We start from the raw sequence: 14,992 nt of genomic DNA on the forward strand, positions 1-14,992 counted from the left end.
AGTTCAGTAGTTTTAGAATTTGTTAAGGAGCCTTTTGGACCTAGACTTGACGCTCCGGTAATGCGGTAGCAGAGTGAACAGTCTATGACTTGGGTGACTGCAGTTTTTGACAATTCTTTGGACCTTCCTCTGACACCGTGTGATAGAAAAATGACAAATTTACCTGGTTTGTTTGATATTAATAGTTAGCCATTAATACTTAACAAATAGGAAGAGATGTGTCTGTTTCATTATGTTTCTGTAAAGAGATGGTTTCCACTTTAGCTTCCAGAAGTTAGTCTGGGCGTAGGTTCAAGGAAATGGGTTGTGCTAGATAGCTTGGGCTGACAATGACTTGGTGATAATTACCTAAAGCTGGCATTCCATAGACAAGATGTGGCGTGTGACCCGAGATAGAGAGAGCCTGGAGGGGTTTAGAACAATGCCTCATTGTCCTGGCATCTGGGAACTAAGACGTATTGGGGTAAATCACCATCTTTTGTAGATAACCAAGGTGGCTTATCGGAGTTGGAACCAGTCTGATTTAGCATTTTTAAGTCCTATATAAGGTCTCTGTTTTATCATTATCATTATATATTCTATTCAAGTGAGAGAGACTTCTGCAAACAATCATCTTTATTCAATATCGATTAATTATTGCAATAATGAAACCGTCGACTCAACAGTCTTGAGGTTGAAAATGTCAGTGAAGACTCTTGCCGGTTGGTCCGCTCATGCTCTGAGTGAATGTCCTGGTAATCCGTCTGGCCCTGTGGCCTTGTGAATGTTGACCTGTTTAAAGGTCTTGCTCACATCGGCTACGGAGAGCGTGATCACACAGTCATCCGGAACAGCCTGTGCACTCATGCATGCTTCAGTGTAACTTCGGGCATTTAGCCTGTCTGGTAGGCTGGTATCACTGGGCAGCTCGTGGCATGGTTTCCCTTTGTAGTCCGTAATAGTTTGCAAGTCCTGTATTGATGATTTTCCGGTTTGATGGTCCATCTGAGGTCAAAGCGGGTTTCTTATAAGCATCCGGATTAATGTCCCACTAATTGAAAGTGGCAGCTCTAGCCAATAGCTCAGTGCGGATGTTGCCTGTAATCCATGGCGTCTGGTTGTGATATGTACGTATGGTCACTGTGGGGACGACATCGTTGATGTACTTAATGGTGGAGCCGATGACTGAGGTTGTATACTCCTCAATGGCATTGGATGAATCCCAGAACGTATTCCAGTCTGTGGCAGCAAAAGATTGCTGTAGCATAGCGTCCGCGTCAACTGACCACTTCTGTATTGAGGGAGTCACTGGTACTGGTAAGCAGGAATCAGGAGGATAGAATTATGGTCAGATTTTCCAAATGGTGGTAAATGGTGGTGGTAAATAGATAGTAACATGACTCTATTGTGAGGATCCACCTGTTTATTATCCGTGTCGTCGTTCAGCCACAACTTGGTGAAAAATAAGATATTATGGTTTTTATTGTCACATTGGTAGAGAGTCTCGAACGGAGCTCATCCTGTCTATTCTCCAGTGATTGCACGTTGGCCAATAGAACGAATGGTAGAGGCAGGTTACCCACTCGCTAATGAATTCTCACAAGGTACCCTGATCTCCTCCCCCTGTATTTCCTTATTTTCTTCATGTGAATGATGGGTATTTAGGCATTGTCTGGGAGCAGCATTATATCCTTCATATCAGACTCATTAAAGACCAATCACAGTGTGACACTTACCGTCCAGGTGACCTGAATGGTGGTGGGGCTCAGGACGACCGGGTTGTGAAGACGAACTATGACCTCCCCCAGCTCCTTCTGCACATGTCTGTGGTCCACCCCCTGGGCTGGAGGACTGATGTCTATAGAGAGAGAGAGAAAGAGAGAGAGAGGGAGAGAGAGAGAGAGAGAGAGAGAGGGGGAGAGAGAGAGAGTGAGAGAGCGAGAGAGAGAGAGAGAGAGAGAGAGAGAGAGAGAGAGAGAGTGAGAGAGCGAGAGAGAGAGAGAAAGGAAAGTGTGGAAGAGAGAAATAGAGAGAAAGAAAAAGCGAGAGAGATAAAAAGATAGATTACTTTCAGTTTTCCTACTTCCGTTTTCAAAGCCACGGTTCCTTCCATTCCTTACAATGAGGCCAAGTCAATCATAAGAGGTTTTGTTGAGAGAACGGATGAATAGACCAATCAGACTCCACAAAGGAGTCGACACTCTATGATCGTGACTTCATTTGAAAAGAAGCAACTTCATCTGCATTAGAATGATCTCATTTCAGTTTTAATAAAGAACTCGTTTGGGTTTGAGAAAAGGAAGAGAGACCTTAAGCTCCCTTCTCCTCTCTGCTCTTACTGAGGCCCAGCCAGAGAACAACTACCACATCAACGAGTGAACTCTGAACACATGAATGAATGACACTATAAGACTATTTCCCAACACAGTTCACATTTCATTCAGACTTGCATGAGTTTTCAGTTAAAAGCCAATCAAAACCCCCATTGAAATGCAGTGTTAAGGTGAGTGAATGAGGACCCAAAAGCGAATCAACTTAAACAGAGTTCTTTAATGACGAACACACGTGGGCTCAGATGGACAGGTAGATTCCGACAGGACAGGACAAGGTTGCAGCACACACGATGATAGTCTGGTTCAGGCATGAGACACACAAACAAACAAGAATCCGACAAGGACAGGAGCAGAAACAGAGGGAGATATAGGGACCTAATCAGAGGGAAAAAGGGAACAGGTGGGGAACGGGGTGAATGGGTAGTTAGGAGGAGACAGGGAACAGCTGGGGGAAAGAAGGGGAGAAAAGGTAACCTGACACGACCAGCAGAGGGAGACAGGGTGAAGGGAAAGGACAGAGACAAGACAACATGACAGTACCCCCCCACTCACCGAGCGCCTCCTGGCGCACTCGAGGAGGAAACCTGGCGGCAACGGAGGAAATCCTCGATCAGCGCACGGTCCAGCACGTCCCGAGAGGGAACCCAACTCCTCTCCTCAGGACCGTACCCCTCCCAATCAACAAGGTACTGGTGACCACGGCCCCGAGGACGCATGTCCAAAATCCTGCGGACCCTGTAGATGGGTGCGCCCTCGACAAGGATGGGGGGGGGGGGGGGAAGACGAGCGGGGGCGCGAAGAACGGGCTTAACACAGGAGACATGGAAGACCGGGTGGACGCGACGAAGGTATCGCGGAAGAAGAAGTCGAACTGCGACAGGATTAATGACCCGAGAAATACGGAACGGACCAATGAACCGCGGGGTCAACTTGCGAGAAGCCGTCTTAAGGGGAAGGTTCTGAGTGGAGAGCCAAACTCTCTGACCGCGACAATATCTAGGGCTCTTCGTTCTACGCTTATTAGCAGCTCTCACAGTCTGCGCCCTATAACGGCAAAGTGCAGACCTGACCCTCTTCCAGGTGCGCTCGCAACGTTGGACAAAAGCCTGAGCGGAGGGGACGCTGGACTCGGCGAACTGAGATGAGAACAACGGAGGCTGGTACCCGAGGCTACTCTGAAAAGGAGATAGCCCGGTTGCAGACGAAGGAAGCGAGTTGTGGGCGTATTCTGCCCAGGGGAGCTGTTCTGACCAAGACGCAGGGTTGCGAAAAGAAAGACTGCGTAAGATGCGACCAATAGTCTGATTGGCCCGTTCTGCTTGACCGTTAGACTGGGGGTGAAAGCCGGAAGAGAGACTGACGGAAGCCCCAATCAAACGGCAAAACTCCCTCCAAAATTGAGACGTGAATTGCGGACCTCTGTCCGAAACGACGTCTGACGGAAGGCCATGAATTCTGAAAACATTCTCGATGATGATTTGTGCCGTCTCTTTAGCAGAAGGAAGCTTAGCAAGGGGAATGAAATGAGCCGCCTTAGAGAACCTATCGACAACCGTAAGAATAACAGTCTTCCCCGCTGACGAAGGCAGTCCGGTGACAAAATCTAAGGCGATGTGAGACCACGGTCGAGAGGGAATGGGAAGCGGCCTGAGACGGCCGGCAGGAGGGGAGTTACCGGACTTAGTCTGCGCGCAGACCGAACAAGCAGCCACGAAACGACGCGTGTCATGCTCCCGGGTGGGCCACCAAAAACGCTGGCGAATGGAAGCAAGCGTACCCCGAACGCCAGGGTGGCCGGCTAACTTGGCAGAGTGAGCCCACTGAAGAACGGCCAGACGAGTAGGAACGGGAACGAAAAGAAGGTTCCTAGGACAAGCGCGCGGCGACGGAGTGTGAGTGAGCGCTTGCTTTACCTGCCTCTCAATTCCCCAGACAGTCAATCCGACAACACGCCCCTCAGGGAGAATCCCCTCGGGGTCAGTGGAGGCTACTGAAGAACTGAAGAGACGAGATAAAGCATCAGGCTTGGTGTTCTTAGAGCCCGGACGATAAGAAATCACGAACTCGAAACGAGCGAAAAACAGCGCCCAACGCGCCTGACGCGCATTAAGTCGTTTGGCAGAACGGATGTACTCAAGGTTCCTATGGTCAGTCCAAACGACAAAAGGAACGGTCGCCCCCTCCAACCACTGTCGCCATTCGCCTAGGGCTAACCGGATGGCGAGCAGTTCGCGGTTTCCCACATCATAGTTACGTTCCGACGGGGACAGGCGATGAGAAAAATACGCGCATGGGTGGACCTTGTCGTCAGAGAGGGAGCGCTGAGAAAGAATGGCTCCCACGCCCACCTCTGACGCGTCAACCTCGACAACGAACTGTCTAGAGACGTCAGGTGTAACAAGGATAGGAGCGGATGTAAAACGATTCTTGAGGAGATCAAAAGCTCCCTGGGCGGAAACGGACCACTTAAAGCACGTCTTGACAGAAGTAAGGGCTGTGAGAGGAGCGGCCACCTGACCGAAATTACGGATGAAACGACGATAGAAGTTCGCGAAGCCGAGAAAGCGCTGCAGCTCGACGCGTGACTTAGGGACGGGCCAATCAATGACAGCTTGGACTTTAGCGGGATCCATCTTAATGCCTTCAGCGGAAATAACAGAACCGAGAAATGTGACGGAGGAGGCATGAAAAGTGCACTTCTCAGCCTTCACAAAAAGACAATTCTCTAAAAGGCGCTGGAGGACACGTCGAACGTGCTGAACATGAATCTGGAGTGACGGTGAAAAAATCAGGATATCGTCAAGGTAAACGAAAACAAAGATGTTCAGCATGTCTCTCAGGACATCATTGACTAATGCCTGAAAGACAGCTGGAGCGTTAGCGAGGCCGAAAGGAAGAACCCGGTATTCAAAGTGCCCTAACGGAGTGTTAAACGCCGTCTTCCACTCGTCCCCCTCCCTGATGCGCACGAGATGGTAAGCGTTACGAAGGTCCAACTTAGTGAAAAACCTGGCTCCCTGCAGGATCTCGAAGGCTGAAGACATAAGAGGAAGCGGATAACGATTCTTAACTGTTATGTCATTCAGCCCTCGATAATCTATGCAGGGGCGCAGAGACCCGTCCTTCTTCTTGACAAAAAAAAACCCCGCTCCGGCGGGAGAGGAGGAGGGGACTATGGTACCGGCGTCAAGAGCTACAGACAAATAATCCTCGAGAGCCTTACGTTCGGGAGCCGACAGAGAGTATAGTCTACCCCGGGGGGGAGTGGTTCCCGGAAGGAGATCAATACTACAATCATACGACCGGTGTGGAGGAAGAGAGGTGGCCCTGGACCGACTGAACACCGTGCGCAGATCGTGATATTCCTCCGGCACCCCTGTCAAATCACCAGGCTCCTCCTGTGAAGAAGAGACAGAGGAAACAGGAGGGATAGCAGACATTAAACATTTCACATGACAAGAGACGTTCCAGGAGAGGATAGAATTACTAGACCAATTAATGGAAGGATTATGACAAACTAGCCAGGGATGGCCCAAAACAACAGGTGTAAAAGGTGAACGAAAAATCAAAAAAGAAATGGTTTCGCTATGATTACCAGAAACAGTGAGGGTTAAAGGTAGCGTCTCACGCTGAATCCTGGGGAGAGGACTACCATCCAGGGCGAACAAGGCCGTGGACTCCCTTAACTGTCTGAGAGGAATGTCATGTTCCCGAGCCCAGGTCTCGTCCATAAAACAGCCCTCCGCCCCAGAGTCTATTAAGGCACTGCAGGAAGCTGACGAACCGGTCCAGCGTAGATGGACCGACAAGGTAGTGCAGGATCTTGAAGGAGAGACAGGAGTAGTAGCGCTCACCAGTAGCCCTCCGCTTACTGATGAGCTCTGGCTTTTACTGGACATGAAGTGACAAAATGACCAGCAGAACCGCAATAGAGACAGAGGCGGTTGGTGATTCTCCGTTCCCTCTCCTTAGTCGAGATGCGGATACCTCCCAGCTGCATAGGCTCAGCTCCCGAGCCGGCAGAGGAAGATGGTAGTGATGCGGAGAGGGGGGCAACGGAGAACGCGAGCTCCTTTCCACGAGCTCGGTGACGAAGATCAACCCGTCGCTCAATGCGAATAGCGAGTTCAATCAAGGAATCCACGCTGGAAGGAACCTCCCGGGAGAGAATCTCATCCTTTACCTCTGCGCGGAGACCCTCCAGAAGACGAGCGAGCAAAGCCGGCTCGTTCCAGCCACTGGAGGCAGCAAGAGTGCGAAACTCAATAGAGTAGTCTGTTATGGATCGATTGCCTTGACATAGGGAAGACAGGGCCCTGGAAGCCTCCTCCCCAAAAACAGATCGATCAAAAACCCGTATCATCTCCTCCTTAAAGTCCTGATACTGGTTAGTACACTCAGCCCTTGCCTCCCAGATTGCCGTGCCCCACTCACGAGCCCGTCCAATAAGGAGAGATATGACGTAGGCGACACGAGCAGTGCTCCTGGAGTAAGTGTTGGGCTGGAGAGAAAACACAATATCACACTGGGTGAGGAACGAGCGGCATTCAGTGGGCTCCCCAGAGTAACACGGCGGGTTATTGATTCTGGGCTCCGGGGATTCGAAAGCCCTGGAAGTGGCCGGTGGATCGAGGCGGAGATGGTGAACCTGTTCTGTGAGGTTGGAGACTTGGGTGGCCAGGGTCTCAACGGCATGTCGAGCAGCAGACAATTCCTGCTCGTGTCTGCCTAGCATCGCTCCCTGGATCTCGACGGCTGAGTAGAGAGGATCCGAAGTCGCTGGGTCCATTCTTGGTCGGATTCTTCTGTTAAGGTGAGTGAATGAGGACCCAAAAGCGAATCAACTTAAACAGAGTTCTTTAATGACGAACACACGTGGGCTCAGATGGACAGGTAGATTCCGACAGGACAGGACAAGGTTGCAGCACACACGATGATAGTCTGGTTCAGGCATGAGACACACAAACAAACAAGAATCCGACAAGGACAGGAGCAGAAACAGAGGGAGATATAGGGACCTAATCAGAGGGAAAAAGGGAACAGGTGGGGAACGGGGTGAATGGGTAGTTAGGAGGAGACAGGGAACAGCTGGGGGAAAGAAGGGGAGAAAAGGTAACCTGACACGACCAGCAGAGGGAGACAGGGTGAAGGGAAAGGACAGAGACAAGACAACATGACATGCAGATTCAGTGTGGTCAAAGAAAATACACAATCATGGCAACTGACATATTTTGGTCCTATTTACTGAGGGAAAATAGATGGGCAAATACAGAACATTATTCACAAGAGGAAACAGTATTTCAAAACAGGCCCAATGAAAACAGCCAATAAAATCATGAATCACAGAGTCGTAATAGAGGACGACAGGCCAAACGCAGTTAAGCAGACATCAATTCATCTTCAGTGACTGCCATTGCCAATAACCATCTCTGTGCATCACAACGAAGCCAACAGCAAATAAAGAGAGATGTACTGCTATTCAAATTGACTCCCTCTCTCCATGCACAACCTTATAGTGGCCTGCAATTGGACAATGTTAAACGAAAGGTTGCAGGGGTATTGCGGTGGACTGGACTTATCAAATAAATGTAATAAGAAGACTGAGGTCTATACGGCACCTTAATCTAATCTTCTTTGAGTTTGGAGGCAGTCATTTTCTCCAGTTATGATCATTAACATAGCAGGGATAGCGCTAACTCACTTAGGCTTTCCAAAAGTAGACATGCTTATTTTACATAATTGCCTGACTGTAGCCTTAATGAGCAGAGCTGAGATGGATAGTTTGACCTCTGGAAGTTGTTGCGGTGACTATCTCGGTAGAACTGTTACAGCCCACACAGTACCGTGCTGAGAGGCCCTGATAACTATCTAACTGGAACACAATGACTTTTTCCCTATCGAAAGCTGCAGCAGTCAATGTGAAGGGGAGGCTAAATTAGAAATGTTATGATAGGAAAAATGATTACCAGAATCTTTAAAGTTCTATCTGAGTATAAGGCCCATACCTTGTGTCCTGACGGGCTCTGACATGGGGCTGGGGTCACTGAGGCCCTGGGTGTTGACCGCCCGTACCATGAACAGGTAGATGGTGTTGGGGCGCAGGCCTTTGACCGTGTACTGCGTGGTCTTCACGTGGTCTGCAACCGTCTGCCAACTGTTGCTCACCGACTGGCTGCAATGGGACAAAAAAAAGGATATCACAAATGTGCTACCGCAATAATTAAGAAGCAATACAAAAGTGAAAAAAGGAAATCACTCCGGTTCTTCAACCTACCTGAAGGCTTCGATGACAAAAGAGGAGATGGGCGTGGCCCCAGTCAGGCCGGGCTGCCAGGACAACGAGACACTGTTCTTGGTGACGTCAGTGACGTCGGGTTTGGAGGGAGGGCCAAGGAGCTCGTTGTCATCACGGTTCTTAATGACCATCACACCAGCTTGGTCTGGAGGAGAAAGAGACCAGTAAATATTTGTCACACCCTGATCTGTTTCAAATGTCTTTGTGCTTTTATCCAGCCCCTTCCAGGTGTCGCCCATCTTCCCCATTATCCCCAGTGTATTTATACATGTGTTCTCTGTTTGTCTGTTGCCAGTTCGTTGTGTTCGTCAAGCCTACCAGCGTTTTCCCCTTGCTCCTGTCTGTTTCTAGTTCCTGTTTTGTAGTTTTCCCACTTTTGACCATTCTAACTGCCCTGACCCTGAGCCTCCCTGCCGTTTCTGTTTGTCACACCATCCTGGATAATTGACCTCTGCATTATTGACCTCTGCTTGCCCTGACCCTGAGGCTGAGGCTGCCTGCCGCTCTGTACCTTTCGGACTCTGATCTGGAGCACTGACCTCTGGCTTCCCTTAAGCTGTCGTTTTGCCTGCCCCTTCTTCTAGTAATAAACTGTTGTTACTTCGACATTGTCTGAATCTGGGTCTTCCCTGAAACGTGATACTATTGTTAAATGGGAGGATGAAGAGGAATGGGTAAATAACTATTCCCAGAATGGAATACAGTATGTATGGTATAATGAGCATGTATTTACTAGGTAAAGACATGTTCACTGTGCCATACCTTTGACCTCCAGGAAGGCGCTCCATGATGTCTCTCCACTGGAGCTGGCAGCCACACAGGTGTAGATCCCAGAGTCAGAGAGCTAGGGTAGAACGGATAAACATAGAACATGTGATGGAACCATCCCTGAGGTCACAACAGTGTGTCATGTGATGGGACCATCCCTGAGGTCACAACAGTGTGTCATGTGATGGGACCATCCCTGAGGTCACAACAGTGTGTCATGTGATGGGACCATCCCTGAGGTCACAACAGTGTGTCATGTGATGGGACCATCCCTGAGGTCACAACAGTGTGTCATGTGATGGAACCATCCCTGAGGTCACAACAGTGTGTCATGTGATGGAACCATCCCTGAGGTCACAACAGTGTGTCATGTGATGGGACCATCCCTGAGGTCACAACAGTGTGTCATGTGATGGGACCATCCCTGAGGTCACAACAGTGTGTCATGTGATGGAACCATCCCTGAGGTCACAACAGTGTGTCATGTGATGGGACCATCCCTGAGGTCACAACAGTGTGTCTTGTGAAGGGTCACAACAGTGACTCTTAACGCCTCTTGAAATGCACTGTTGGTTAAGGGCTTGTGAGTAAGCATTTCACGGTAAAGGTCTACACTTGTTGTATTCGGGGCATGTGACAAATAAAGTTTGATTTGATTTGTGTGTCATTGTGAGTGCCTCAAAGTGCTGACGCAAATTTCCTAATGAATTCCATTTTCTCCTCACCCCCCCACCACTTTACCCCCCTCCCGCTATCCCCCCTGTTCCCGCACCACCCCACCAACTGCAACAAAGGCTGGCTAATTCATTTAGGGTGGGCCACTGAAGCCCCCTGGACCGATGACAGCTGGCTTGTCTCTCCATCCCACTCTCTCTAGAATGTTAGTTTTTTGTTGGTTTTTGTCTCTGCTCCTTCCCTCCATTTATTAAATAAAATGTCAGTGGTCGGCAACTTTGTCAAGCTTAATGGATATTCCACCGAGGCCTCGGAGTGGGGAAAGGAGGATGTGAGGATTTTTAATTCAATCTACCCTAAATGTTGTAAATTTGTGTGTGTGTGTGTGTGTGTGTGTGTGTGTGTGTGTGTGTGTGTGTGTGTGTACGTGTGTTGTTTAACTGTTCACTCCTGCAGCTGGAACCTGTCCAGCCCTCTACAGCAGACTCTTGTAAGAGCCGCCGTGTCACTAAGTGATAGTATCAAACAATTTATTAAAATCAATATTGCCCATTAATCTCTTTAAAGCAAAATGATTCCTCACATCACACTCATGCATGCCTAAGCATGTGACACACCCAGAGGGGAGAGAGAGGAGACGGAGTCCCAGACAGATTTCCATTAAGGGGAATGGATAGAAACAGAGAGGTAGAGAACGAAGGCTGCATACAAGGATTTACACAATAGTACGCAGTATATTTACAGCCCTCATCATATGAACCCCATTACTAGTCTGTGCGTAGTTCTAGCACTGTCGGAACTAGAAGCACAAGGCATTTCGCTACTCGCTTTAACATCTGCTAACCATGTGTATGTGACCAATAAAATTCTATTTGATTTGATTTGATTCTCTTTATGAGTGGACCAGGCTGTGGCTCCAGTGGTTCTCACCCTGAGGCTCCTCATCTGGAGGCTGCCCAGCTCCTGCAGGGACATGCGGGGATCCTTCCCTAGCAGACTGACCCCGTCCTTCAGCCAGCTGATGGAGGGGATGGGGTCTCCTGACGCCTGACACTTTAGCAGGGCCACGCTGTCCACTCCCAGCGTCTGATTGGAAGGACCCTGACGGATTATGGGCGGAGGCCTGTCTGTCAGCACTGGGATAAGGTGAGAGACAGAGTGTTAGAGAGACAGAGAGCCTGTTTGATACAGCAGGAAAACAATTCTGCAGCAACAGATAATGTGAATTATTATGTGGATTATATATTTTTTTAAGGGTTTTTCATAAAAGTCTGACATTTCAAAGTGGAAATTACAAACTTCTGAAGTATTTTTGAAACTCAAATACACTACAAGTAAAACATTTCCTGCACAGGAAAATGATCCTGCAACGGGGGGATCAATTTAAGATCCTACATCTGTAAGCCTTTTAATGGATTTATCATAAAGTGAAAGGATGTGGTAACGGTATCATAAAGCTGGTCTATTTTCTCAGCAGGTCTTGTAATTCCACCACAGGACAATGACGACGCCCTGACTATGCTTCCAGGAAGCAGAGAAAGAATTGCTGAGTATTGTTTTCCAGACTGTCTATTGATGTGGCGTTGGGCTGGAACTGATTTTTCAGTTACAGGCTGAATACCCTTACATTTACACCTTACCCAGGAGTCTGTGGTGGCGTACAGTGGCAAAGGCACTGCCTGTTGACTCAGGGTGGTTCAGATAAATACTCCATCATGTTCAGTGGGGAACACTATCAGAGATCCCCACTGGCACCCAGAACTGAAACTAAAATTTCACTCTCCAGAGAGTAGCAACCCACAGAAATGATCCAAATCAGTCAGAATTGCAATAATGTAACAAACCCTCTGTGAGGAAAATAAAATAATTGGTTTTGTTTTGTTTATCTCAATGCTAATGTTCAATGCTGTTTGGATGAACATATGCTTTTGTAATGTGTGGGAGAATGTCTGTGGGATGTACTGTGAAATAGTGTACATGTCAGAGGTGCTGTATCTGTGAGTTACAGTTACCGTGCCCTGGCTGTTTCTGTGTCAGCTGTGGTGGATACTGTTGAGTCCCCTGGCATTACACAGCACACATTAACTAACAGGTAGGATTAATGATGTCAGACCTGCAGGGGCTAATTAGACAGTCAACTTCGCTAACCTTTCAACACATCACACCCTCTCTCTCTCTCTTCCTCTTTTTCTTTACTATCTCCTTCTTTCACTTTCTCTCCTGCAGGGAAGTCAGAAGGAGGGATGGAAGAAACATAAATGCCTTGGTATGGCAGAACCATGAAATGATTATCTTTAGCTGAGAGAACCATGGCTTAATTATCTTTAGCTGAGAGAACCATGGCTTAATTATCTTTAGCTGAGAGAACCATGGCTTGATTATCTTTAGCTGAGAGAACCATGGCTTGATTATCTTTAGCTGAGAGAACCATGGCTTGATTATCTTTAGCTGAGATAACCATGGCTTGATTATCTTTAGCTGAGAGAACCATGGCTTGATTATCTTTAGCTGAGAGAACCATGGCTTAATTATCTTTAGCTGAGAGAACCACGGCTTAATTATCTTTAGCTGAGATAACCATGGCTTAATTATCTTTAGCTGAGAGAACCATGGCTTAATTATCTTTAGCTGAGATAACCATGGCTTAATTATCTTTAGCTGAGATAACCATGGCTTAATTATCTTTAGCTGAGAGAACCATGGCTTAATTATCTTTAGCTGAGATAACCATGGCTTAATTATCTTTAGCTGAGATAACCATGGCTTAATTATCTTTAGCTGAGATAACCATGGCTTAATTATCTTTAGCTGAGAGAACCATGGCTTAATTATCTTTAGCTGAGAGAACCATGGCTTAATTATCTTTAGCTGAGAGAACCATGAAATGATTATCTTTAGCTGAGAGAACCATGGCTTAATTATCTTTAGCTGAGAGAACCATGGCTTAATTATCTTTAGCTGAGAGAACCATGGCTTGATTATCTTTAGCTGAGAGAACCATGGCTTGATTATCTTTAGCTGAGAGAACCATGGCTTGATTATCTTTAGCTGAGAGAACCATGGTTTAATTATCTTTAGCTGAGAGAACCATGGCTTAATTATCTTTAGCTGAGAGAACCATGGCATGATTATCTTTAGCTGAGAGAACCATGGCTTAATTATCTTTAGCTGAGAGAACCATGGCTTGATTATCTTTAGCTGAGAGAACCATGGCTTAATTATCTTTAGCTGAGATAACCATGGCACAATTATATTTAGCTGAGATAACCATGGCCTAATTATCTTTAGCTGAGATAACCATGGCTTAATTATCTTTAGCTGAGATAACCATGGCATGATTATATTTAGCTGAGAGAACCATGGCTTAATTATCTTTAGCTGAGAGAACCATGGCTTAATTATCTTTAGCTGAGATAACCATGGCACAATTATATTTAGCTGAGATAACCATGGCACGATTATATTTAGCTGAGATAACCATGGCTTGATTGTATTTAGCTGAGATAACCATGGCCTAATTATCTTTAGCTGAGATAACCATGGCCTAATTATCTTTAGCTGAGATAACCATGGCATGATTGTATTTAGCTGAGAGAACCATGGCATGATTATCTTTAACTGAGAGAAAAATGGAGAGGAGGTGAATCTACCCCATATGGGCCCTGCTGAATTCATCATTTATTTCTATTTCAGTGATAATATTCCAACCTTTTCCACCACGCTGGAATGCTTTTATCAGAAAAGCTGGTGGTTAAATACATCAACCAAGATTACCATGAGTCTAACCTGCACCCAGAGAGCATTAAAAACAGCCCTATCTGTACATCTAAGGCCTCACTGTTAGTTCTACTTTCCCCATTAACTCACTGAGGGAGTTATCTGCTTGTCACTGTTATCACTTGGCATGATTCAAATGGCCATTATTGGCTCAGATGGAGCCATATGTGTTCCAATGCTTAGACACTGAAACACACCTGGAAGGATTCTGTTATGTGTCTTAATGATTCCGTCAGCTCTGAGTAATGACTCCACAGCATTACATGTTAACATATTATGACAGAAAGTATGATAAAACCCTGGGTGAGTTTGGCTATTCTGGTCCAGCATGAGGGGATGATGAGGATGGTGGTGGATGGATGGCATGATGAAGTGATGGATGCCTGGGAGGAGAGCAGGTGAGTAAGGGGGGGGGGGTGGCCTTGACTGTTTGCATCAGGAATTTCTCATTACCGATCTCCTTGAACCCAGCTACTCTGCTGGCCTCCCAGGACACTGAATCACCTGCTCCCAGCAGCAGGGGGTGACCATGACCTCGCCCTAGACAGCCAGCTAGCCCTCCTCCTCCACTCCTCATGTCCTCCCTCCCTCAGCTCTGCCTAACACCCAACTCCCTCACACGTTCCTCCTCTTACACAGTCCAGCCATACACTCCCTTACCTCCCTATACCTACACAGAGGCGTAGATAGACAGACAGTACCACACACCCTTAGAATACAGGATGTGTGTGTGTTCCAACAGACAGTACATACACAGTCAATCTAGTTAGATATTACTGCACTGTTGGAGCTAGAAACACAAGCATTTCGCTACACCCACAATCAAATCAAATGTTATTTGTCACATGCGCCGAATACAACAGGTGTAGACCTTACAGTGAAATGCTTAATTACAAGCCCTTAACCAACAATGCAGTTTTAAGAAAAATAAAACGAACAAAGAATTTAAAGAGCAGCAATAGCAAGGCTATCTGCAGGGGGTACCAATACGTCTACTAGATGTGTACAGTATGTATGTGACAAACAACATTTGATTTGAACACTAGAACATGAGACGAGGAATGTGTCTTAAGGTTATGACCTCTAAAACCCATTTTAGGGTCATAGAAAAGCATACTAAGAAACATGGAGTGAGATCACAACAATTCAAAATCCCCTTCTCTTA

General features: G+C 47.1%; 1 protein-coding gene across 9 annotated transcripts in view; it reads right to left on the reverse strand.

The window, feature by feature from the left end:
- robo2 (roundabout, axon guidance receptor, homolog 2 (Drosophila)) overlaps positions 1–14,992 on the reverse strand; it is a 388,976-nt gene that overhangs the window by 87,580 nt on the left and 286,404 nt on the right. For all 9 annotated transcript variants that reach the window (XM_036965115.1, XM_036965118.1, XM_036965122.1 and 6 more), the window contains 5 exons: positions 10,981–11,186; positions 9,370–9,451; positions 8,587–8,752; positions 8,318–8,484; positions 1,716–1,837 (listed from right to left, as the gene is read on the reverse strand). In XM_036965115.1, coding sequence (XP_036821010.1) covers positions 1,716–1,837; positions 8,318–8,484; positions 8,587–8,752; positions 9,370–9,451; positions 10,981–11,186 — 743 coding nt within the window. The remainder of the gene's footprint in view (positions 1–1,715; positions 1,838–8,317; positions 8,485–8,586; positions 8,753–9,369; positions 9,452–10,980; positions 11,187–14,992) is intronic.

Source organism: Oncorhynchus mykiss, chromosome 27 (assembly GCF_013265735.2).
Source record: "Oncorhynchus mykiss isolate Arlee chromosome 27, USDA_OmykA_1.1, whole genome shotgun sequence".
Classification (NCBI taxonomy): Eukaryota; Metazoa; Chordata; class Actinopteri; order Salmoniformes; family Salmonidae; genus Oncorhynchus; species Oncorhynchus mykiss.